At 40.6% G+C, this 26,239-nt stretch overlaps 1 protein-coding gene across 3 annotated transcripts in view; it reads left to right on the top strand.

Moving 5' to 3' along the window:
* ca8 (carbonic anhydrase VIII) overlaps positions 1-26,239 on the top strand; it is a 36,178-nt gene that overhangs the window by 4,755 nt on the left and 5,184 nt on the right. The window contains exons 2-9 of one of the 3 annotated variants that reach the window (XM_044219367.1): positions 2,713-2,904; positions 3,160-3,284; positions 6,429-6,524; positions 10,134-10,196; positions 10,316-10,364; positions 11,608-11,720; positions 19,168-19,360; positions 23,568-23,719. In XM_044219367.1, coding sequence (XP_044075302.1) covers positions 2,713-2,904; positions 3,160-3,284; positions 6,429-6,524; positions 10,134-10,196; positions 10,316-10,364; positions 11,608-11,720; positions 19,168-19,302 — 773 coding nt within the window. In that variant the 3' untranslated portion in view covers positions 19,303-19,360; positions 23,568-23,719. Of the gene's footprint in view, positions 1-2,712; positions 2,905-3,159; positions 3,285-6,428; positions 6,525-10,133; positions 10,197-10,315; positions 10,365-11,607; positions 11,721-19,167; positions 19,361-23,567; positions 23,720-26,239 lie in introns of those variants that run through there. The other 2 variants (XM_044219368.1, XM_044219366.1) reach the window with 2 other exon arrangements.

Below are 26,239 nucleotides of genomic sequence, written 5' to 3' on the forward strand. Positions count from 1 at the left end.
TAAGACAGTTTTCACCTCCCGTCGTTTGGTCAAAGATATTACAATATCTCAATCTGTCTTACAATACACATATATACAGGACATGCTTATACAATAATTCTTTAAGTCTCGGTCCCAGTTAGGCTGACAGGCTGACCCTCCTTTCTGCAAACATAACCTGCTTCAATTTGTTTTTAAGTGCTTTAAACTCCCTTCCCTTCTCCTTTTCTTCTTCTGTCACTTTCCAGCAATTCTGTCATTGCCACACTCACAGCAAGAAATCCTGTTCACAAACTGGACACTGAGAGGAAGCAGAGAGGGGATAAATGGAGGGGTAGAGGGAGGAAAAGGCAGGGGGATACCAGGCCGATTTCAACCAGTCACACATGGGAACTGGCCTCAATACAAGTTGAGAGGATGATGAAAATAGCAAGGAAAAAAAGAAGGTTGAGGGTAATGCACTGACTGACTGAAAAAATACATCAAAGTCCATTTACTAACTTTGTCAAGAGCTTTCAAATGCTAGCCTAGCATTGTTTGCAACTGCAAAGCTGTGTTATTGAATTTAGACAATGTATGTGTGTATTTAACTTGTATCTAGAATATTAAAAACTAGACATTGTGGGTTAATGAGGAGTTTAACTAGCTAACATGATACTACATATACATTTAGAACAGTTAGCTAGTTTGTTAATAAGTAGTTAGTTAATTTCTCTTTTGACAGAAGCTAGCTGTTCCCACCTGTTTTCACTCTTTCTGGTAAGCTATGCTAAACACACAACATGGGGGCACTATATCTCTATTAACACAGAAATTAAATTGATATTTACCTTTTTCATTGTAGACATTTTGACATGTCATAGAAGGAAAGCACAAGTGTAATTGTAAAATATGAACAATATTCATAATCAGTTTATGGCAGCCAGGTTCACAGACATAATGTTTTTTGGCCAACTATCACAGCTTACTGGACACTTGAAGTGAACAGAGCAATAATTAATGTTATAAATTACACCTGTGCATTTCCTGTTATAGCGAGTGTGGTTGAAATCAAAAGTTCAGAGACAAAGTGAAAGTTTTTTAAAGACCTTTATTGAAATCAATGAAGACCTGAATCGGTTTGCAAAGCGACTGAATCACACAAGCACACAGTTCAGTATTTGTGCATCTTGTCATAGAGGGTGGTAACCTCACGCACCAATTATAGCAGATGCTGATCACACACTTCTTGATCTCCTGATTATCTGTTTGATGTCATGGTGTGACATGACTTTGTCAAGACTTTGGAATGGAAGCCCCGAGGCTTGTTTATCTTCATCAAACACGTCTCTAGGGCACAGTGCTCTGAGTCAAGGTGCACGGTCATCATATGCTGCAAAACCAAGAACACAAGTGATATTATAATGATATTATTATGAACATAAAACATAAGTGTTAACTATGAGTTTCCACCACATGAGTTAAGTTGTCTTCCGTTAAAACGTTTTCTTTTAAAGTGTTATTTTGTCATGGGCAACAATGCCCAAACATGGACACAGTTGGTCTATTAGTATTAATCCTCTAAAGAATTTTCAGTTTTAAACAAAATCCTGAATACAGCTACTGCAGTATACACAGTTGTTAAATTTAATAACCTCTGAGACCATATGGAAGATTCATATTCTGATAAAAAGACATATGGATCATAAATAAACATTAAAAGTGGGTACATTGCAAAAGCAGAGTTTTCATCATTACTACATATGCACTGTTTCCTGTAGTAATAGGAGCGCAATACTGTATAATGTGTACAGTAACATTTGTATTATAATATCAAAGAGATTTTCACACCTAAAGACTCAGGACACATTCAAGATATGCTGTGTAGATTACCTACAGTTACAGTAGATTACCTTTTATACTGAATACACAAATCTGTCTCGAGCTAGATACTTTTCTCTCTGTACAAGGGTACCCTATCCTGCCTTTTTGGATTCTACATTTAAAGAGTTAATGCCAGTTTACGGGTGCGGCAGACTAATCTGTTGCATCTGTCTATCTATGTTTGGTTTTTATTGTTTTCCATTGAGGAGTGTCAGTTTGTTTAACAGTGCTCACCACCAGATTTGTGTCTGTTTTGACAGATGAAAGTTTGGAGAGGCGGAACCTGTCGGACCTTATATTAGAGTATAGGAGTATTGGCACAAGTTAAGGATCTGAATACTTCCTCCACAACAGCTTGCATGGCTTACAAGACACTTAAATGGAATAGGCCTTTTTCACAGAAGAAAAAAATGAATAATTGCTGAATTACATTTAACTGGGTTTCAGGGTCCTGGTATTGTGCATGCTGGCTCACTATCATGGCTTACTGGGATACTTGAATAAAACAGAGCCCTCCTTAATATTATTAGTAAGACCTGTGCTTTTCTTACTGTTACAAATAAAAATGTCTTTTGTGAAAAAGGTCTATCACTCCAGTGTATTCCTATGGTTATTAACAGTTTATGTTTAAGCAACACCACAAATCCATATTATATATTTGCAAACATTAATGTGAAAATTTAGCCTCTTTGCTTGTATTTTGGCTCAGTGTTTCACAGTTATTGTAAGGTTATGCTAAATAACTTTGGTTAAGGGTAGGGTATGAATTTGTAGCACACTACATTTACACAGATTGTAGAGGTGCTCAATGAATACATAGACATGTATGGTACATGTAATTTGTGTGTGTGTGTGCCTGTTTTCACTCAGGTGTAGAATGGGGACTCCATTTTCCAGCAGCCAATGGCGAGTACCAGTCTCCCATTAACTTGAACTCCAGGGAGGCTCAGTATGACCCATCCCTCCTGGATGTCGGCTTATCACCAAACTACGTGGTGTGTCGAGACTGTGAGGTCATCAACGACGGACACACTGTCCGCATCATTCTCAAGTCCAAGTCAGGTGACTCCCAGGAGACATGACAACATGTCAATACTTACTACTCATTGATTTAAGAAGTGATGAGAAGGCAGGATGCATGTTTAGTTTTAGTCACTGTGTGTTAGTGGTAAGTGACACATTTGTGCATTTTAATGTAATGCTTGATAACAAAATAATAATAATCTAGCCCACTGTTAATGACCCCTTTTTCTCACTTTTACTTTTACTCTGACCGCTTTGATCGCTTTTGCCCCGGGTTTCCTGTGCTGTTGGCAGTGGTTACCGGGGGTCCGTTGCCTAGCGATCATGAGTATGAGCTTCATGAGGTTCGATTCCACTGGGGCAAAGAGAACCAGAGAGGATCAGAGCATACTGTCAACTTCAAGGCTTTCCCTATGGAGGTAGTGTGCGTGCACACACACACACACACACACACACACACTATTATGCTATGACCATGGAGTGGGGTGCACTTTCAAACCAGAGCAACAGCCTCTAAAATAGATTAAGTTTTCATATGCTTAGACTTCTGCCATTAACATTTGTCCTTCAGATAACATTGCAGCTTGTGGAGTCCCTGAGCACCAAACCTGTTTTATCTTCTCTAACAAGTAACGCTTTTGACATCTGAAGTTGAAGGCTGAAATCAATGTGTTTGTATGAGTGTGTGTGTCTAGGGAACTATTAGATTGGGTTGTGTCCTCCATTTGTCTGTTAACTTTACATCAAGAGCCTGAAAGAGCAGCTAAAATTAATTAGGTAAAATTAAGTTAGGATAAAATTTGGTCAAGGAACAGATACAGTGGTGTGAAAAAGTGTTTGCCCCCTTCCTGATTTCTTATTTTTTTTGCATGTTTGTCACACTTAAATGTTTCAGATCATCAAACAAATTTAAATATTAGTCAAAGATAACACAAGTTAACACAAAATGCAGTTTTTAAATGAAGGTTGTTATTATTAAGGGAAAACAAAATCCAAACCTACATGGCCCTGTGTGAAAGAGTGATTGCCCCACCTGTTAAAACATAACTGTGGTTTATCACACCTGAGTTCAATTTCTCTAGCCACACCCAGGCCTGATTACTGCCACACCTGTTCTCAATCAAGAAATCACTTAAATAGGACCTGTCTAACAAAGTGCAGGAGGCCAAAAGATCTTCAAAAGCTAGACATCCAAAGAAATTCAGGAACAAATGAGAAAGAAAGTAATTGAAATCTATCAGTCTGGAAAAGGTTATAAAGCCATTTCTAAAGCTTTGGGACTCCAGCGAACCACAGTGAGAGCCAATATCCACAAATGGCGAAAACATGGAACAGTGGCGAACCTTCCCAGGACTGGCCGGCCGACCAAAATTACCCCAAGAGCGCAGCGACGACCCATCCAAGAGGTCACAAAAGCCCACAACATCCAAAGAACTGCAGGCCTCAGTTAAGGTCAGTGTTCATGACTCCACCGTAAGAAAGAGACTGGGCAAAAATGACCACTGCTGAGCAAAAAGAACATTAAGACTTGTCTCGTTTTTGCCAGAAAACATCTTGATGATCCCCAAGACTTTTGGGAAAATATTCTGTGGACTGATGAGACAAAAGTTTTACTTATTTCAGAAAAAGAACATCATATCAACAGTACAATATGGTGGTGGTAGTGTGATGGTCTGGGGCTGTTTTGTTGCTTCAGGACCTGGAAGAATTGCTGTGATAAATGGAACCATGAATTCTGCTGTCTACCAAAAACTCCTGGAGGAGAATGTCCGGCCATCTGTTTGTGACCTCAAACTGAAGCGAACTTGGGTTCTGCAGCAGGACAATGATCCAAAACTCACCAGCAAGTCCACCTCCGAATGGCTGAAGAAGAACAAAATGAAGACTTTGGAGTGGCCTAGCCAAAGTCCTGACCTGAATCCTATTGAGATGCTGTGGCATGACCTTAAAAAGGCAGTTCATGCTTGAAATCCCTCCAATGTGGCTGAATTACAACAATTCTGCAAAGATGAGTGGGCCAAAATTCCTCCACAGCGCTGTAAAAGACTCATTGCAAGTTATCGCAAACGCTTGATTGCAGTTGTTGCTGCTAAGGGTGGCCCAACCAGTTATTAGGTTGAGGGGGCAATCACTCTTTCACACAGGGCCATGTAGGTTTGGATTTTGTTTTCCCTTAATAATAACAACCTTCATTTAAAAACTGCATTTTGTGTTTACTTGTTATGTCCATATTGGACAATTTTGCACCTCATGGTTTACGTCCAATGCCAATTTTCAGTGCCAATGCAGGTAGTGTGCCATTTATGTAGTGAGGTGGAAAGTAAGGGTCTAGAGGTTGGGGTGGTGGATGGGTGTGTAGCACGTCAGACTTTAATTAATGTTTGCCTTTTTATTAATCCTAACCTTAATAAGATATTTCAGTTGCCTAAACCTAACCATACGTTAATGAGAGTTTATTTGCGTTAATGAGAGTTTATTTGCCATAACTACGATTCTTCCCTAACATTAACCATTCAATAGATGCCATGTGCGGATGTTGTGCAAAGCAAGAATTTTAAAGATGTTGGCATTGGACATAAAAAACTTTGTCATTGAATGTATTTCGGTTGCTTGAACGAATTTAGGGGTTTTGCAGAATCATCCTATATTGTTGTTCTTGTCTGGCGATAGGGTTGGTTCATGCAAATAAAAATTGTTGTCTGAGAAGTAAAGGTGGAAGTAGCTTTATGTTGTTCTAATGCAGAAATATCTGTTAGGGAAAAGGTCAGGGTGAATGGTTGGACGTACAAAGTATCAAAATGTTCATATCCCATTCTCTCCCAACAGTCAATGTTGTTTTTTTTCTAACCATGACTAAGACCTTTCTCTAAACTTAAACAAATTATTTAGTCGTCTAAATCTAACCAAACTTTAAACATAGAGGTAGTAGATCATAAAACAGTCATATGAATAAGACCATTTATAACATATTTTGTCGTTTAGTTTGGAGGACTTGTTGAGACATCTAGATCAAAGGATAAATCTGGTGTAGTTATTGTTGGTTTTAGTCTTTTAATGTGATTTTTTGACCAATTATAGAATATTGTCAACTTTAACCTTTAAAACTGGGCTAAATTTGTTTAAAAAGTGAATGATTTATAGGTCAAGTTTTCATATTTCAACAGTATTTCAATTACTATACTTAGACACCAAGACAGTTTTTGACCACTTTTACAAATCACAAAATCAATGCTCAATGGGAAGTCTCAGCTAAAACTACCGATAACAAGACTGACAGGTCAGAAATCACTGAGATTTTATATATTTATTTTCTACTGTTTCTATATTACAGTAAGTTAAGTACAATGGCAGCTTTCAGTCTTATCAACTACATATCTGTGGTCTGATAGTCTATTTACCTGTTTCATGGTAGAAGTTTTGCACTCCTTTCTCCCTGTTCACATTAACTTGGCATAAGAGCCCATATAGAAAGCCCTCAGTCACCCCCAGCTGACCTACACCTGTTTATAACAATGGCCTGTCAAATACAGGTTGTGTTCTGTTATCTCTTTGTCTGTCTGTAGCTCCATCTGATTCACTGGAACAGCACTCTGTTTAACACTTTGGAGGATGCTCTTGGGAAGAAGAATGGAGTCCTCATCATAGCTCTTTTTGTGCAGGTAAACATCCACATCAGGATCCAGTAGGCTGGCATAACGGCCAGATAAGGGGTTGGTTTTCCTCACAGTTTTACACTGCCAATTCAACAGATCTCAAAATTAGTACAATATTCACATTTGAGAAAATATACTGTACATATTAACTGGCTTTTATTCAGTTTTTCTAGTTTTTATTACCTTCAAACCTGAATAAGCATACATTGGGCCCTACATTTTTTCCACTGTCCTTTTGATACTGTAACAGGTAGCAGTTATCAATACACAGTAAATGTATGTAATGATGTGGCAAAAGTTGGGTGAGCATTCTTATGGAAGCCCAGTTAAATTATATTTTGAGCTATTGTTAGGCCCTGCAATGGTTATCAGGCTGTGTCGTTATAAACCTACTGAGTCCTCTGACAGGTGACACCATTCTCTATCCCTGACCCAGTGTACCTTTAAGCTGCCTTTAAATCCTACTCTCACCCAAAGAGCAGATACTTATATTGAATCTGCTTAGGCTAAACTGCAGTGGCTGGACCCACTGGCTTGACAGGCAACTTAATCTGAAAGCCATGGCCCACTCAGTTGTCCAACCACCATCACTGTATATCTGGTTCCACTAGTCTTGCTGATAGCCACTAGTTAACAACCCCTCTGGTATGAGAAACCAGCTACAGCATGCTAGCTAATATCAACCAGCTAACAACATGTTAAGCTACCTAGCATGTTGTTATCACCGACAGCATTCTACACACCAAGCAATAAACCACACAGTCATCCTCAGCTACTTCACCTTAGCAAGCAACAAAGCACACATCTGTCTATAATATCATTGGCTACCATGTTAAGTTAATAACATGCTAACCTAACTATAATTGCCGTCATCACTGGCTTTTTAGGAATTTAATTGGCTTTTGGAAAAAAGAGCTTTATTTTACTCAATATGTCTAGTTTGTATATTCATGAAGGGAGGATTTTTTGCAGAGTGCCTCGGGCACCTCGTAATTAACTGCAACTGAGTGTAATCTTTTGGAGCAGAACTAGACGTGTGCTTGAGAACATATTTTATCAGTGGCCTTAAAGTGTTTTTCCTTCCTGGAATTGTAAGTATTATTTTTCTAAATCAGTTAACAGGTTCATTCCAGATTACCTTGAACCATCCTGTGTAATAGTATGTGTATGACACAAGTTGGAAAGCACCTTCTGTAACATTCCTATGAAATTCCCTGATTCTTCTACTTCATGACTTCTTCATTGAATTGATCCCCAGTTTTCCTGCTGGGAAAACTCTTAAACTTGTAGGAAGGTTTATGCCAGTTTAATGAAACCAATCAAACCTCAGAGAATAACATCACTTTGAGAAGGACCTGAGTCACACCAGCTGAGGAAAACACCCCAGGGACAAAACACCAGCTACAGCAGTCTCCTTCCTGTTTCACCCCAGACAGCCCTGACCTCCTGAGGCCACAGTCAACCTCACACGTCCTGTTTTTGATAGCTCGTCTAGTTTCTGCTTCCTGTCTTTCAAACAATCACTGATAACATTGTCTTTGCTATGTTATCAGTGATTGCTATGGCAACGGCTGCGCATGCAGATGCTGCAGCCTGTAGCTCCATCAAACTCTGCTTGCTACATTCTTGTTTTTCATCTGTTTTCCCCCTCACTTTTGGCTTTATTGCTGAAACACGTATTACCTATGACAGTAATACATCATCATTGTCACTGGAAAAGGAAGCTGGGGTTGGGATTAAAGAGCAGCGGACCTTGAGCCAAATTAACCGGAGCAGGCAGGCACCACAAGGTGGGAGTTGGAGGGAGGAGAGACGAGTAAACGTGGTAGGATTAAAGTTATTTTGGCGGATTAGCATAAACTGTACTCTGACTGTAACATCATGTCAACTAGCTCAGAGGGATATAATAGGAATGAAATGGAATGGATGGTATCCAGGTCTGCGAGGCTGAAAAGGGCTTTAAAAGAGAGAGATAAGCTAGCAAGAGCGAGAGGTTGGTAGGATGACAGTGAGGCCAGCAGGACAAACAAACAATAAGAATTCTAGTAGTGGCCTAAAGAAATGTAGTACAAAGTGACAGTAATGCACCAGTGTGGTCAACAATAGATTATGGTTGTATAGTGTATATGGAGCAGCAGCAAAGACATCATTGCAAAAAGTGGACAGACTACAGTACAGATCATTACGTGTATGTATAGGAGCTATTAAGTCAACCCCCATTAATGCAGTATTAAGAGAAGCAGGAGAAACACCGCTGGAGTTAAGAAGAGAGAAACTCGCACTTGCATACTGGGTCAGGTTAAAAGGAAGTGGGGAAGAAAACCCTACAAAGAAGACGCTACAGGATTGCTGGGAATATTCCAAGTTCCAGGGGTGTGGGTGTGGGTTTGGGTGGAAAAGGGAAGAAAGAGCAAGGACATATGGAATGGAGGCTTTAGAATTCACCAGGTCAACCCCACCTAGCAGCATACCCCCTTGGCTTTTCCCAGAAATTAAGATGGTTGATGATTATTTTGGAAAAGAAAAAAGAATGGCGAATGAATGAAGTGGAAATTAAAACAAGTATGTACCTCAGGGATAGTTATCACAATTATCTCAAAATATGCACAGATGGTTCTAAGAACAAACAAGAGGGTGTGGAAGCTGGTGTGTATGTCCCTGAGTGTAAAATATCTATCTCGAAAAGACTGTCCGACCAGTTATCTGTATACACAGCAGAAATAATGGCAGCCATTATTCGGTTACAGTGGGTTTAAGAGGTCAGACCTGATAGGGTGGTGGTATGCATATATTATTATTAAGAGTACGGTCTAGACCTGCTCTATAGGAAAAGTGCAATGAGATAACTTGTGTTTTGAATTGGCGCTATATAAATAAAACTGAATTGAATTGAATGCACAGACTCAGTAGCTATCTGATGGGGATACTGGGAACAGAAGGAGAGGGAGAGGGGGTAAGAGCCACCAGGAATGCACGCTTTACTTTCTTAAGTGACATAAGGCTGGCAGGAAGAATTTAAGAAATATCGTAAAGTGACATGATGTTACACACTCTTGTACAGTAGGTGGCGGTATGCACGTTAAAATTGTTTTTGATCCGCAAGTAAATCGAGAGAAGAAGAAGAAGGCAGGCACTACGGTGGCTGCTGTGATCGCCCAGGAGGAGAGGAAAGACAGCCGGGACAGGAGCCATGCTGGCCCAGTTTGGACTTAAGGCTGCTCCTGGCTAATGTCCGGTCTGGACGAAATGGGACTCAGTCTGGCCAAGCAACGTGGAGCAGAGACTGTTGTACCCACATCTTTACAAAGACCTGCTCCATCAACATCCCGGATCAAGCACTCGAAGGGCGGACCGTGGAACTATTTCCTGGGTGTATATGTGTATAAATAACTGTGTATATATTGTTTATTTTATGTTACCCCATTTTAATATGAATTGAATTATCTGTTATTTTCTATGTGTGTAGCATGAAGGGGCAACAAACTTTCATTTCATTATACAACTTTGTGTTGTAAAATGATAAATAAATGACCTTGTACCTTGTAGAAGATGCATTGATAAGTCCTATGGCCACCAACTGACCGCCCACTGAAACGCGAAATGTGTTTTTATCAGATTGGTAAAGAGCATCTGGGTCTGAAGGCCATCACTGAAGTTCTACAGGACCTGCAGTACAAGGTGAGAATAAGACTTATTAGATAAGATAAAGATGGATGTCAGATGTTAGATGAATAATCGCATAATTAAACTGAATACATGATGACAATAATAATGTTGTGTTGCTGTATTTCCATCAGGGGAAGAACAAGATAATCCCCTGCTTCAACCCCAACACTCTGTTACCTGGTGAGCAGAAAACTATTTGAATTCAAATGTATAATGAATATGAAACCTTGTGAAAAATGACTGTAGTTTAAGTTTTAGGTTATACCACCATAGTTGACTCAAGATGGCAGCCTGCTGGGTCATCCTCTCATCAGTTCATTCATTCTTAATGCCAGCTTATTCTTAATCACTATCACTAGTATTAAAATATCAAATAATGATGGCGAAAAAAGTAGACGCTCGGGGTAGGGTTGTTTGTTTGGTGGGGAATTAAGACATCTCTCAGTTAAACAATATGTACTGTTTTTATTTCACTCAGCGTCATACCTAAACCACAGAGATTACTGTGCTGAAAGGGTGTAGACATTCATCACACCTGTCCGGACTCATTGTTCCTTTTGCTGCGAGGGAAAACAGCGTTTTCTCCTCACTTGGGGTGTGTGGGGGGATACAGCTCCTTTCCGAACATTTGGCAGCAGCCAGGTCAGAACTTAGCCTACACTGACTGTTCTATTGGCTACATTAGCGGCCAATGCCACAAGTTCTTACTTTAACATGATGGATGCTCAATAAATATTCAAACTGGGACTTGTTGTTTGTTGTGTGAACCCTCTTGCAAATATTGTATTTGGCAGTTGTTTGGTTGACTTTGGTGAAGTGTACCCACACTTTGACTGAACATGGCAGGCCGCCTTAAACGTTCCAGTCAGTCTTGCTAACAACTGTTTCGCCATAGCACGTGTTTGTATACATCACTACTATTCTTTCTTTGCAGATGCCTGTAGTGTCAGAAAGAGGCAAAAGAGACGATCTACGAGACTGTGAATGAAAGATTTGATAAGGGTTTTGTTGGCCGTGGAGCTTAATGAATCCGGGTGTTTTACCAACTTGGAACCGGCTCGCAGAACCCATCCCTAGTCTGGGACATGCACATGCAACATTTTGAGGGACTGTGGCTATTTTCAAGAAAAGGGGTACCAAACTGCCCGACTCCCCTACGACAAAATGATGCGTTTTTGTATATTTAACATATTTAATAATTTGTATGCATTGTGCTGCCCTCTGTTACTGAGAGGAGCACCTACTCTATCCACCTTTTAATTTCCCTTTTCATCAGTGTGAATATGTAAGCTTATTCTCGCCACTTCATCCAAATGGATTGTTTATCATGATGTACAGTCAGGGAATGAAAGCTGCTTTCACTAACACATTTTTTAAAAAGCATTTTAATGCATTTTGTATTAAATGTTTAATCTGCCCTCAGACCCTTTACTGAGAGACTACTGGGTGTATGAAGGATCGCTGACCACACCGCCTTGTAATGAAAATGTGACCTGGATCCTCTACCGCTACCCTCTCACCATCTCACAGTTACAGGTAAAACATTTTAAAGGGGAACGCCACTGATTGAACACCTCAAAGTCTGTTTCCGGGTGTTGGGGAGTACTACTGCGTGTGTGGAAAAAGTTGAATAAAGCCTTTTGTGGCTCTGGAGGGAGCTGTGTGAAGTCTGATAAATGTCTTGAGTCAGTGTCACTTGGGGCTGAAGACTACTACTTGAAAATGAAAAAAAATTGGGGGTGAAGAGTTAGAAAGAAGTGAGCTTACCAGACCTCTGTAGCCTGCTCCTCATCGCTGCTTGAAGCTAGATGTCCATACATACAACTGTTGGCAGTTGTGTTGCACTGTGGGTAATGTAGGTGCCAGTTTTCGACAAGCAAGATGAATGCGGGAATAACAAAGACAATATCTCTGGTTCTGCTGTATCGATTTCCTGCTGCATTCTTTTTTTTAACTGTCCATCATGAGTCAGAGAACAATGGAGTACAATGCTAAATGTGGACTACTCTTGTAGTTCCTTCTTCCATGTTAGGAATGTTTCAACTAGCCTGCTTTTAAATTTTAAAGGGGTTACTTGTGACTGTATAATTTCTTCCATTCCTACAATGGATGAAATGATTACATGTAATGTGAAAGGGGAATTATCACAGAACTCTTCAGTTCACCTCAGCCTTGTGGAGTGTTTTAGTATCTTTTAGCTCACTGTTTTGGTTTTCTGTCCCGCAAGCTCTGATAAACCCACTGTACAGGAGCTGCTCAGCAGCCATCAGCTGACGGACAAAGTTAGCAACTAGCTGGTGAACATAGTGGAGCAGTTAGCAGCTAAAGAGCCACATATTTTTTTCAGAAGTTGGAGACCCAAACAGAGCTAAAAGGAGAGTGAAAATGGAGACTTACATTCATCAGGTGGACAGCCACCTGACTCAAAATGAATGCTAATATTGATCTGGATGTGTGAATAAGCAAGTTTGTACAGTAAGGTAAGATTATGTCAGTGTTGTGTAACTTTTTCCACTGTCCTCAAGTGGCCAAGAAATAAAACTCCAGAAAAAAGACAAAAAATTCTAATCTGGATACAGATACATTTTTACTGAACAACAATTTAGTAGTTGTCCACTAACTTGAGGAAGTCAGTGAAAATCACTGAATTACCAAAGCAATAAAAAAAAAGCTTTTGTTTTCCTCCTTCTCGTAGCTTAATAAGGGTTGGCAAACAGTGAAGTGGTGCATTGTTGCTAGCATCAGAGGATAAATAGACCTTTCTCACAGCTGACATTTTTCACTTGTAATCGCAGTAAAACCACTGGTGTAACTAATAGCATTAATGATGGTAACATTTCATTCAGGTGCGTCAGTTCCAGCACCCTGGTATTGTGCATGCTGGCTCACTGAAACACCTAAATGGAATCAGAATCAGAATCAGAAATCCTTTATTGATCCCCGTAGGGAAACTCTTTGTTACAGCAGCTCGCCTTTACGTCAGTGCACACAGGAGAAGTACTAGAAAACGATATGATACACTATAAACACTATAAAACAGGTCAGAAAATAAATTAAATAATTTAAGTATCAGGTCGGTATAAGTATAAGATAAACTAAGTGTCGAGTACCAAGTGGGTATACATTAATGAAACCATCATTAATGTTTTAAGTTAAACCTGTGTGTGAGGTCTCTCATATTCTGTGTTTCAGTACAAACGATCACAGTTCAGGTGTTTGCATTGAAATTTGTTTGTGATTCTATTGTAAAACAACTGCATGAATTAGATTAGAAAGAGTAGTAAAACGTAGTGAGTAGTAAAAGTGATTTGATCAGTGATAACTGTTAAGTATAGCAACATATTACTTTTTTTTTACTATTTTATTTTAAATTACTATTTTACATGCATGCAGTCATCTGACAAATGAAACTGGAAGATATGTGGCTGTCACCACCTGTATTGTCCTTGTTTGAGCTTTGTTCTCTCTCTCTGTTTTCTACATCCCATCTAAGCCATACATATAAACAATGTCAGGCCCTTTTGTGGCTTTCATACCACACAGGACCACTAACCTGAGGCTGTCTGGCATTCACCACAGTACAGGAAGCCTTTACACCCACTGCAAATCAATGAGCCTGTCACATTGCCTTTAATAGATTTAAACTTTAATTCAGCCTTTGCCTGACTCATGGCTCTCTTCGAGCAGGTTGTTGAAAAGGATGATTATGGTGATCCTCTGACATTTATTTCAGTCTTTCATCCTTGCTGCCCTCTGGCCTGCTGACCCTTTGAAATGCTAACAGAAAGAATGCCTTCTGGCCTCAAGCTATGTCCATACTAATATGGATGATATTCCAGCTGCAACATTTTTTACAGGGACAATGCACATTAATCAACATCACTGTAAATGTGCTAGTGTTAGCCAAAAGGATCATTTTCAACTGTTGTCCCTTGGCCAGAGGTTAGATCAGCTATTAAAACAACAATAAAACAAACAGCATGTAAAATAAGAACAGAAGAAAGCAGGAAAAACAGGAAGCAGTCGAACAGAGGATAAAAAGGCAAGGAGTGAGGCAAGTGATATGCAGAGTAGGATGTCATCACTTATGTCTTAATATGGCCAAGCACACAATACAGGAGTATTCATTGACATATAATTGTACTAGAATTTATATCATCATAAATGCTACCTGCTAACCAAGGCTAATCCCAAGCTGTTGCATCAAATAGCTTTTTTGTACTTGTGTGGTTGAGAAACATCATCATTGTCTGATTGGCTGAAGGCTATAAGAAGTTAGCTTTTTAATGTCATTTATTTATTTTGAGAACTGGATTCCATTTACCAAGATGTCACCCATTTATTCCAATGAAAGTTGCTCACTCAGCACATAAGCCAAAACGGCGACAGCATTGAATTGAAGAGTGATTAAAAAGAATTTAAATGAAAGAATTGTTTAATTCAAGCCATTTTAGAGGTAAAACGATTCAGTATTTAAAGCTAGGGTAGGTAACATTGGAGAGCGTTAGATTTATTGATTGCTGTCGGGATATAAAATAAATTTCAACAAATATACCAAAAATTGCTTCTGAAATCAGGGGTGGGTAGTAACTCGTTACAAGTAACGCAAATGACTAAAGCAGTTTTATTTAGGAACGGTAACTTTTCACGGTCCTTTTTAAAACTGTACTTTTACTCTTTTCTCGGCTAGTAATCTACTTTTAACTTTGCTACATTTGCCATTTATACCTTCGTTACAATTAGCCTGTTACCAGTCTGACCGAAATGAGCTGTCATCCGAGCTGTGTGCAGGCCGTTACGCAGGGGAGCGCCGGTCTCCCTTGCGTTACAAGACGACGTGCACTTGTGCCAGATGTTAATGTGCTGGGCAAAGGCAAAAACTGACAAAATACCTTTTCAATTTAAAGGTCTGGTAGTTCCACTAATGTAACTCAAATCCAGTAACTGCACACTATGCCATTGGTGGCCGTGTTGGAAAGCAGCAAAATACTTTCACTTTCCATTAATGGCGTATTAAAGCGTATTTAGTCTATGCAGAATGAATGTAGGCGACACACTGTATAAACAAGTCAGATGATCACTGGATTGATTCTGATATATTAAGAGAATCCTCTCGTTGCACAGAGCATGGCTTTTTCTTTTGATGGAAATTTGCCTATTTCTCTCATTCGCATCGGTTGCTATTTGCTTTCTAGCAGTGCCCGACGGTGAACTCATTAAATAGAATGTCGCCGGTGAAACTGATCTTGGCTTTCACTCAGTAGGATACCAGTTGTTATTTATTTAGGTAACAATCATTTTTGAGAAGCATAGGCAGAGAGCAAATATGGGTGGATAAAGCAGTCCTTTTGGGCTTTACGCGTGACGCACATGGGCTTACCCTACTTCATTCAACAATAGGCTGCTCCTGTGTTACTGACACAATCATTCTTTACATTGTAAAGATTATGTTCATAGATGCTTTAGGAATGATCATATTGTGCCCTTGCTATTGGAGAAGGCAATTCATATGCAGCGCCCTTTATATCAAAGCAAGTGGTTTGGTTGGCTACATGTCCATATCAAGAAAACAACAGATACAGGCAGCAATAGTAGAGTAGGCAGCTGGCAAGTATGATATTCTAAAGTTGATACCTTCACGTAGATAAAAAAACGAATAAGTAAGAATTGTATTAAACAGAAATAGCAAAATTAGAGATAATCAACATGCAAAGCAAAGTGCATTCCCTAGAAATAACTGTTGCACAGTGGCTATTTCTAACCTGCACAGCAGATACACTTATTATTCCAAAAGAGAGACTTGGCTTGGACTCGCACAAAGTAACTTGTACTTTGAGTAGTTTATTGACCAAATACTTTTATACTTTTACTGAGTGGGTTTGTCAAATGGTAATTTTTTGCTTTTACTTCAGTATATATATTTTTGGAGGTAATTGTCCTTTTACTTGAGTAAAGATTTTCAGTACTCTACCCACCACTCTCTGAAATACATTACCTACCCTAGCTGTGATAAGAAGGAACCAAAAATGAGAGAAAAGTCACGTCAGAGCAGGGCTTTTCAAAGTCTGACATTGTGGGTCCTCCTTCAGACAAAACTGAGACAACTGGGGCCTCCTAACCTGGGGGCTTTGGGGGGATGTCAACAAGAAGTAGAACGTTGCCATGGAGTCAGTGAGTTAGCTGTTGGCTACATCTCGAGCTCCATTTTTTTTTGCTGATATTTGTCAAATTGGAACCATTAAAAGTATGCTGAATTAGCAGTTCCTGTTTGCAATGTACCCGTGGATGTACAGACAACTAGTACTGTATTACTTTGATAATGAAGAAAACTTAAAAACATGATGATTCTCAGGGAAGTTGTGGTGTTATAAGGAGCGTCTTTTTACTTATGTAGATTTATGGACATTTATTCGTGATGGACAGCTGAGATAATAATCGGGAAGTGTAAGTCACACTGAATCTAAAAATATGTGTATCATGTCTGTATGTTCAGTAAGTGTCTAGTTGATATCCTCCATGAGCCGCTGCTGCTGGAGCTGTTGACCGTATTGATAAGCGGCCAAATCAACGGGTGAAACTTTTTTTTTTTAGAGCACTGGCATGCACCTGTCTCTCTCACCTCTGAATTAGACTTATTCTTAGTCTCATTATCTACTGTATTACCTTATTTGACTATTTGTAAGTACTGTAGGAGCCTGCAGTATTTTCTGTATCCTGTTTCAGCCATGGTCCCACTGCTGAATGAACACAAACAACAGCAGAAATGTTTTAAAACAGCATGTCCTGCTTACCTAGAGCCCACACCTCCCATATCCGGCTGTTATTGACTGCTAAAAGACCGAGAGTGTGTGTGCACAGTGCATGTAAAAGTGTGTGTGTGTTGTTGCTATACCGACAAGTTTTGCGCTTTGACAGTGGGCAATAAATCCTCCTTCTGTAAGCCAATGGCACAGAACAGCACAGAAGCTGTTGTCATGTTTGTTTTGGCTGATGTAACCAGCCACTATACAGTACGTTTGTAAAAGTGATAGTATCTGCAGTGGCTGCATTTACACATGAACAGGAAGTCAGATTTGGGATCCTTTCTGTCACAGTTCTGATTTGAACATTTCGGTGTGAGCAAGAAAACAAGAGAAGATGTTGTTTCTTGTAGATGACCAGATCTGTCAAAACGTCACATTTAGTGCTAATACATGCTGTTTGTTCTCCCATCTGCCATGCTTTCTTTAGGCAAATGTTGTGCTCGTTACTGTATACTGTATTGTTAATGTAATACTGTTGTATTCAATGAGTTTCCACAGCTATGGAACCTGTCAGCTGCCTTTCGATGATCACAGTACATCCCCCACTATCATTATGTCATTACAGGGTTTTTCTCTGCCGTTAGGAACTCCACATGGATCCCAGTCTTCTAATCCTTTCCCAGCCAGGTTCCTTTTACTCAGCACTGAAAGCTTTGTCACCTGAGTATTTAACAGCCCGAGGAAACCCTGAGTGTACAGCAAATATTTGTCATATGGAGCACTTGAATCATCCTGTGTATCTATGGAAAGCAAAAGGGCAAAAGCAGTGTTTAACCATGTTGTCTTCTTATGTAGAGACCAGGGGCCATTCTAGAGTCTGTTGGGGCTCTAGACAAAAATCCCAGGGGCCCCCACCAACCAGCGTTTATCACCATTATGTTATAAATGATATGACACTGACAAAAAGTGTACGAAATCTAAACTTTTTTTATTTGAAATGTTCACATAGTAGTTTTTTAAACACTGTTAATATAAAGAACATGAAAAACCTTGTCATTTTCAAAATTTAAAAGAATAAAAAAAACCTAAATAAATAATTAAATAACTTCAAGAAGTGATATAACAAAAAAAATGTAGGGCATGTGTTATCAACTAAAGTGGAATTTATTGAACTCAGTTATCAGTATCAGCACTGATCTGCCTGTGCTGGTGTATCTGCCTGCTCATGACAGGCAGGAGGTGGGTGGCCGTCATCCCGCTGGAGGTGGACTATTGACTGAACTGATATGACCAAAAAACCAACAACAACAGGGTACATATTGTCATAAAGAATCTTTAGAGGGCAAATGTTATCAATTAACATGGAATACTGAACTTACAGTTTTCATTGCCAGCATTTGGAGAGGGCACTTTATCCTTCTCTTTTGCTGCTGTCAGAAACTTCAATAATGATCCTGAGGAAAGATAAGAAAGTGATATAGTAGCCTATATGATACTTATTATAGTAGCATGTTAATGAAGTCAATTCAAAATGCTTTCACACTATAGAATTAGAATTCCTGAGTGTAGCACTCAACTCGGTCACGGCCAGCGGAGCTGGACCCACACTCCAGGCTGGAGTCTCCAGCTCCGCTAGCTAGGTTAACTAACAAAAAACGCGAAAGAATAAACGTCATTAGTCTAATGCTAGCTGAAGGGATTCAAGTGTCTTCCCGATTGTTAAGGCTAACGTTAGACTAAATAACAGCATTCAGACAGTTATTTTACTATTATACAACGTAATCGTCATATCTGCTCCACTTACTACTGTCTTACTTTTTTTTCTCCTCATCCTCTTTTTTGTCTTTGTTTTTTTCACTTCCAGACGATAACCCCTCTTCATTTTCCTTCATTGACTTTCAATCCAAACTTCATGTATCATGCTAGTTCAAAGGGACGGAAATGACATGGGGCCCCTTCAGGGAAGTTTCCTACTGAGATGTCATTGCACAAGTCCATTGTTTGTTTAAGGGGGAGGGGGTTGCGGTCACTGCGGTTGCCACAGTTTGAGACATTGCTGTTTGAGACAAGTTTGTCAGCCCTCGGGGGCCCCCTGACAGCCTGGGGCCCCAAGCAGTTGCCTGCCTTGCCTGTTTAAAGTTTGACTATATTGGTCAAACTTGTTATGTGTGGAGCCTTGAGATATGGAGCTGTGTCCTAGTTTGGCCTCTAAAATGAAATATTTTCTCTTCTGTCTGCAGATTGAGGAGTTTCGGAGGCTGCGGTCCCATGTTAAAGGGGCAGAACTGCTAGAAGGGAATGATGGGCTGTTGGGGGACAACTTCCGTCCCACCCAGCCGCTGAGTGACCGGATGGTTCGTGCTGCCTTCCAGTGACTCATTTTCCACTGCCAACTCAGACAAACTATGGGACCTACAGATACAAGTATAGAAGGTAACAGTGTTACAATTAGTTCTGCTCTGTCCTGTTAACATACATTACATGCAGCTGGGGTAGCTGCATTTCCTGAAGTATAAGGTCCTATTGCTGACACATATACACGCTGTTCTGCATCAAACTACATTATACAGTAAACCCTTTAAAATGTGTGAACCACATATGTGTGTATGTGATTATGGATCTAAAGTAGCAGTAACTGACTGAGTCTAATATAAACTCTCCTTTAAGCTCTGGTTTGGTCTCCACCAACTCCTGAGGGAAATATCTGGCTCTTTAGCTGCTAAATGCTCCACTATAGCTGGTCACAGGTAGTGTGCAGTTGGTTTATCAGAGCATTTTCACTGAAAACACTGCTGCTGCTAAGAGAAACTGCAGAGTGGGTAATAATAATTCTCTGAGTTTGTCATTATTACTGACACCTTTCACTTTACATGTACACTGTTAATATAAAAACACAGATTAGTGCAGCTTTAATTTAGCATCTACATGAAAAAAACTTATGATAATAAGTCGGACCAGCATTTGCTGAAACTCTCACCAAACACTGTTCTCTGTATTTTTAGTTAGTTCAGCACAAGGGACAGACTTTTAATGGAAGTAGGTGTGCTGTCCCTGAGGTATTTGGGTCCTCTGAAACTACAATGTAATAGATCAAGCCCTGGAAGAACTAACCCAGTTCAGTTACTAATCTGGGACTAGCCTATATACAGTATGTAGTGTCTGGAGGGACCCCAGATTTAGCTCAGCAGCACTGCGGCAGGAGGACAGGGCAGAACCTTTGGAGCTCAGAGGGGATGAGGAGGGTAAAAAAATACAGATGAGACTTTTATACTGAAAGTCCTGGCTTTGATCAAATGAGGGCACAGGACCTTGAGTTTCTGAATTTTTGGGGATATTAAATCTTAATATATCTTAAAAGTTTATTTCTACATGTCAGCATGTTAAGTTGTACAAGAACAGACGAGGAAGGAACTGCAAAGGTATTTTGGTGTTATACTATCTTCTTAATAGCTTGTTCTTCTCACAGTCTAATGCTTTCACATCACTATCAGTTAGCCTTGGTACACAACATAATGTCAGGGACAAGAGGAACACAGCATCTGTCATGCAGTAAATTATCTAATCTGACCCTGGTGTAACATCAGTAGACATTTATCTCATACTATACGACATATCTGTGTCACACCACATGTAGCAGTTGACTTCAGTAAATTATTTTCCGTGTTCAGTTTTAGGTCTTCTTTCTTTAAAGGGGTACTCCAGCGATTTAGAATTGCATTTCCAAAATGTTGCGAGGCCTGCAAGAGACAAATGAAAAAAAGAGTGGCCAAAATCAAAGCAGGAGAAGCAGAGATATCCTAACTTTTAATCCCTAGTGTGGGTCAAGCTCCAGAAATGCTGGATCCTACATTTCCCATAATGCAACTCAATAGCAGCTTGTGTTAGACCTTCTCTGACTGGTGAAAGCCCATGTGTTTCAAACTCCATGTCCCAGTTTGTAACACACACTTCCTGTTAAAAAACGTTGTCCCTGAGCTTGAGCCAAGATAACCCTGAGAACAGCATAATTTTCCCTCTCAAAATGTTTAAAACTTTCTCTAGAGCCAAAGAGGACATTAAACAAGTGTTCAAGAGTAGTACTCCTCATGACTTCATTTGTCTGAATCTGTGGCATGCTCCTTCAAGCAAATGATAATAATAATAATAATAAAACTTTATTTATAGAGCACTTATCAAAACAAAGTACAAAGTGCTTCACAACAAGAGAAATAAAATACCACAGTGAATGATGAAATATAAAGAAATAAAATACACAAAAGCAATAAAATAAACAGCCAGTTCAGGTAAAATCAGGATCTGCTTTCAGATAAAAATGCGTTTTGAGAAGAGACTTAAACAAAGACACTGACTCAGACAACCTAATTTCTTTGGACAGGTTGTTCCAGAGCCTCGGGGCCCTGATGGCAAAAGCTCTGCCCCCCTTAGTTTCCATCCTGGACTCAGGAACAGACAGAAGGCCCTTGCCTGAAGATCTCAAACTACGTGAAGGTTTATAAGGGATTACAAGGTCTAAAATATAGTCTGGAGCCATGAAGAGCCTTAAAAGTAATCAACAAGATCTTAAAATCAATCCTGAAACAAACAGGGAGCCGATGTAAAGAGGCTGAAACAGGTGTGATGTGGTCGTACTTCTTGGTCCTGGTTAACAGCCGAGCAGCTGAAATAAACCCTTTGCTGAGAAGATAGTAGATAGTAACCTCATTACAAACTTTACAGTGTCAACATAGAGGAAAAATCCTGCAAGTGGGTGTTTTCATGCAGTCATGGTATTTTAGGGGTTATGATCACGTAATGACTGGTGCAGTTGTTTGCTGGTTTTATTTGTAATGAATCATTCCTTCAGCTATTTTTTGCAGTTCCAACTCCAAACTGAGAACTCCCAAATAGTGTTAACCCTTTGAAGGTTGAGTTTAACATCGCAGAAGTTATTTACAGAGCAACACTTATTAGAGTGTATTAGAGGCTGATATAGTTTTAACCCTGTGACACCACTGATTGAAGATCTGAACTGACTTCAATGTAGTTCACATTCAAGGGATAGAGAGATGAGAGTAACAGAGTGAGGGAAGAAGGGTGTTGACAGTAGGGAGATAGAGGGGTACTGTGGTGAAGGGAGGTGAGAATGCCAGAGGGATGTGAGAGGAGGATACAGAGGGAGGGCAGGGAAAAGGAGGGAAAGAACAGAGGACTATTGTTTACAATGTAAACGGATACTGATCTGGTCCCACCAGCACAAACCCACCCGAGACAAGACATGTGAATGAGAGAGAAAAGGTAGAGAAGTAGAGAGGAGAGGGTGCTGGGTGGAGATCAGACAGAAATCTAGCATGAAAGAAGTGTAAGGGTGACATTTAGTATTAGGTAAAAGGTGCCAGAACATTGTCATCTTTTCCCTTTTTTTCACACTGTCTGCCAAAATATACAGAAACCAAACTAGGGCTACCTGCATGAATCTGCTGTCACCTGCATATATGTGAATATGAAAATACAACTGGCTATCACCAACTGAAAAGAGCATATGTTGTTGTGGAAATAAAGATCCTGTCTTGCAACCTCAGGGTTCCAACATGTCCTGGAAAACCTGGAAAACCAATTTTCCAGTCATGGAAAACACATGTAAAATTAGAAAAAAAGTAAAATGTCCTGGAAAATCTTGTGTTGTCCTGGACATTTATTTCAACATCCTCCTATTTTCTTTTAACTGAGAATGAACTACTAGGCTATCTATCAGAGCTCCCCAAAATGGATAACATTGTCATCTGAAAGGGCTAAGTTCATCAAGATCATATTAACGTTCAAATAGTAGTTTGTGGATGAGAGTATTTTGAATAGGCTGCTCTCTGTTATGTTGTGGAAACGCTGTGAACACACACCCAAGTCACGTTACATGGTAGCACATGCAGGTTGGATCCACAACTTAAGTGGCGAAAATCCGAATAATATGAGTTAAATTATCCATCCATCCATCCATCCATCCATCCATTTTCTACCGCTTGGTCCCCGTTAGGGGGTCGCGGGTGACTGGAGCCTATCCCAGTGACTTCGGGCCTTAGGCAGGGCACACCCTGGACAGTGGCCAACTCGTCGCAGGGCGAACACAGACACAGACAAGGACAGACAACCATTCACTCACACATTCATTCAATACGGGCAATTTAGAGTTATCAATTAACCTACACATGCATGTCTTTGGACGGTGGGAGGAACCCGGAGAGAACCCACGGTAACACGGGGAGGACATGCAGACTCCACCCAGAGAGATTGTGTGATGTTGGTCCGGTCCGGGAATCGAACCCACGAACCCACGATCTCCTTATTGGGAGGCAGGAGCTGTAGCCGCTCTGCCACCGTGCACCCCTTAAATTATCCTTGAAATGGAAATATTAGTCACTGCTGGCTGGTAACTGTTGTAGTTAGGGGTTCAAGCCCCAAAGTGTCATGGTTTTTATCCTGTTACTTCCTGTTTTATTTTGTAATAGTCTCCTCCCCTCATATGTCTTGTTGTTCCACTTCCTGTCTTTGGTTGCGTTTCCCTCCAGTTTTGATTGTTTGTCCCACCCTAATTAATTACACCTGTGTCTCGTTATCTCCTCTCACCTGAGTGTATTTAGTCATTGTGCTTCCCTTGTTTCTTTATCAGGTCGTCTTTGTACCTCATGTCAGGCATCCCAGCCTTGTTGTGATGTTTTTGATCTTTGTTTTTCCTGGACCTTCCCCATGGATTGAACTTTTGGACTTTTCTGCCTGCCTTTGGATTTGTTTGCCTGTTTGTACTGCTTCTTTGGATTTGACTTTTGCCTGTCTCCCCAACCCGTACGCTTTGTACCTTTTTGTTTAATTAAGTGTCACTAAACTGCACCCACTCTGCCTATGTGTCTGCATTTGGGTCCTACTCCTGCTTTCCTGGTTCCCCGGCTTGACTACCCTACAACAGTATGAATGGACCAAACATGGACCCAGCAGATGTCATATCTCTCATGGAAGAGTTTAAAGAGGTGTGCTCATTTCTTGAGAGATTACACTTATCCATTGAAAACTCCATGGACATTAGGACATTAATGGAGAAAACAATTTTTGTCAAGACCCAGGCTTTCGATCTTTCCGGTTATGGCAGAGAACTTAACTGTGATTGCCAACCTCAAGCAAAGTTTGCAGCCCTACCTGGATTCTCTAGGCAAATCTGATTCTGGGCTTAGCTTGGAGTTGGCCAGCCACCTGCAAGTACCAACTTCTGAGCCTTCAAGCCTCTAGCCTGCTAGCTCCCAGCCTTCACTCCAGTCTGCTAGCCTGCATCCCTGCCTACTAGCCCTCTGTCAGTCATGCTCAGGTACATTAGCCTGCAAACTGCCTGTCCTGAGCTGGTCCCAGCTCCGAACCCGTAACTGGGTACCCGCCTGGCTTTTGGAGGTCCTCGCAGCTATCAGCTTGGTTCCCAGTCTGCTAGCCGCCCAGCTAACCCTGCTGCTCATCTGCCTGCACCCCAGCCTACTAGTTCCCAGCTGATATGCCTGCATGCCTACCTCCTGCGTGCTAGTCTCCACTCTGCGCTTCAGCCTGCTAACTAGCTTACATCTCAGCCTGTTCCTGTCTTCGAGGCACCTTCTGGAAAACCCTCCAGAAAGAAGCGTGGATTCCCCTGAGCTGCAGCAGCTTCCGGAACCCTCTGTGCTGCAGCTGCTCCCTGAACTCTCTGGGTTGCAGCACACTCCTGCCGCTGCTGGATCGCAGCAGCAATCTCCTGATCCACCTGAGCAGCAGCCTCCTGGTGCCCTGGCATCACTGTCTCCACCAGCTCCGCTGCCAGTCCCTCCGTCGCCGGCCTCCATCCCTGCTGCACTGTTACCAGACCCCGATCTTGAGCTCCAGCCACGCCTCCGACCTCCAGAGGGGTTTCGCCTTCTCCGCCGGTCTCCAGTCCGGCCTCCGGAGGGATTTCGCCTTCGTCGCCGACCTCCTGAGTTGCTCCTGTCCTGCCTCCGGATCCTGCTTTCCTGGTTCCCCAGCTTGACTACCCTGCAACATGAAGGGGTTGAAACCCTATTATGTTTGTGCTGGTTTATTAGCTGGAATGAGCTAGAAACACGAACCTTAGCCAAATAACTGGAAATGATGTGCATGTGCTTCCACAGAAATATGAGCCGGGGGGACGCTACAAGGGCAAAAACTGTGCATGGCATAACACAAATCAGACTATGAATCAGAAATTGTTTGTTTTCTTCATTCTATTTGTGATATTTGTGACAAAAGCAGTGAAGATTTCACTGCTTTTGTCACATCTAGGCCACATTTGACCAGGTCCAGATCAAAAGCTTTAAACTTCCAACAGTCTGTGTTGGCTTGAACCCCAGAATTTTTTATTAGGTTTATATATAAATGTTGCTTCCTTCCCAACTTGTTTTAAATGGTTGAATAATGTTAAATTGATCAGCATGTTTGGTTCATTTGTTAAAGTTGACATGCTTGCTAGCTTTGTTTGCCTGCAAAGGTTTAAGGTTTGTGATACAACTCGGGCTAGGAGCAATGGTTTCAAATGTGTATTGGGCGTTATTGAGAGAGTTGGATAATAATGAATGGGAAGCCGGGTACAAAACAATGAATGGGAGCCGAACTGTATGTGAGTCAAGCACCGGCTAAATACTGGCTGATACTGGCTAACAGTACTTTTTTACTTTGCTAGCATTGTCTCTTCAAACACAGTGCTGCATTATTAAGGTAAAATGGACAAATGGATATGATATGAAATGTTTAACTTTTGTAGTGGTAGCTCACAGTGGGTGTAATTAGCATTATTAAAGACTCCACCTGAACCTTCTTTGTCCACCCTATGAAGAAACAAGACTAAGTGTCCACATACATGCTAGCAGCTCTGTGAGGCTGTAGGCACAGTGGTGTTTGGAGCTAAATGATAATATTAGCATGCTAACATGCTCACAATAACAAAGATAACATGCTGATGTTAAGCAGGTATGTTTACCATGTTCGCCATCTTAGTTTAGTGTGTTAGCATGATGACATATGCTAATTAGCAATAGGCTGATGGAAATGCCATTAGATTTGCAGGTATTTGGTCATAAACCAAAGTACTGGACAAATTATCATTTTGACCTGATGATGGCGCTAGATGAAAAATTAAGGGCCCACCAAAGTTATTATAATTCATCCTGAGGGGAACACGAATGTCTAAAACACACAGTTACAAAGTGCTTCACATATAAGATAAAATACGCACATACACATACAAGTATACATAAATACAAACATACATACACATACGCCGATATTAAAGCATATGACAAAAATAAACAAAACTAA

This window comes from Siniperca chuatsi, linkage group LG13 (assembly GCF_020085105.1).
Source record: "Siniperca chuatsi isolate FFG_IHB_CAS linkage group LG13, ASM2008510v1, whole genome shotgun sequence".
Taxonomy (NCBI): Eukaryota; Metazoa; Chordata; class Actinopteri; order Centrarchiformes; family Sinipercidae; genus Siniperca; species Siniperca chuatsi.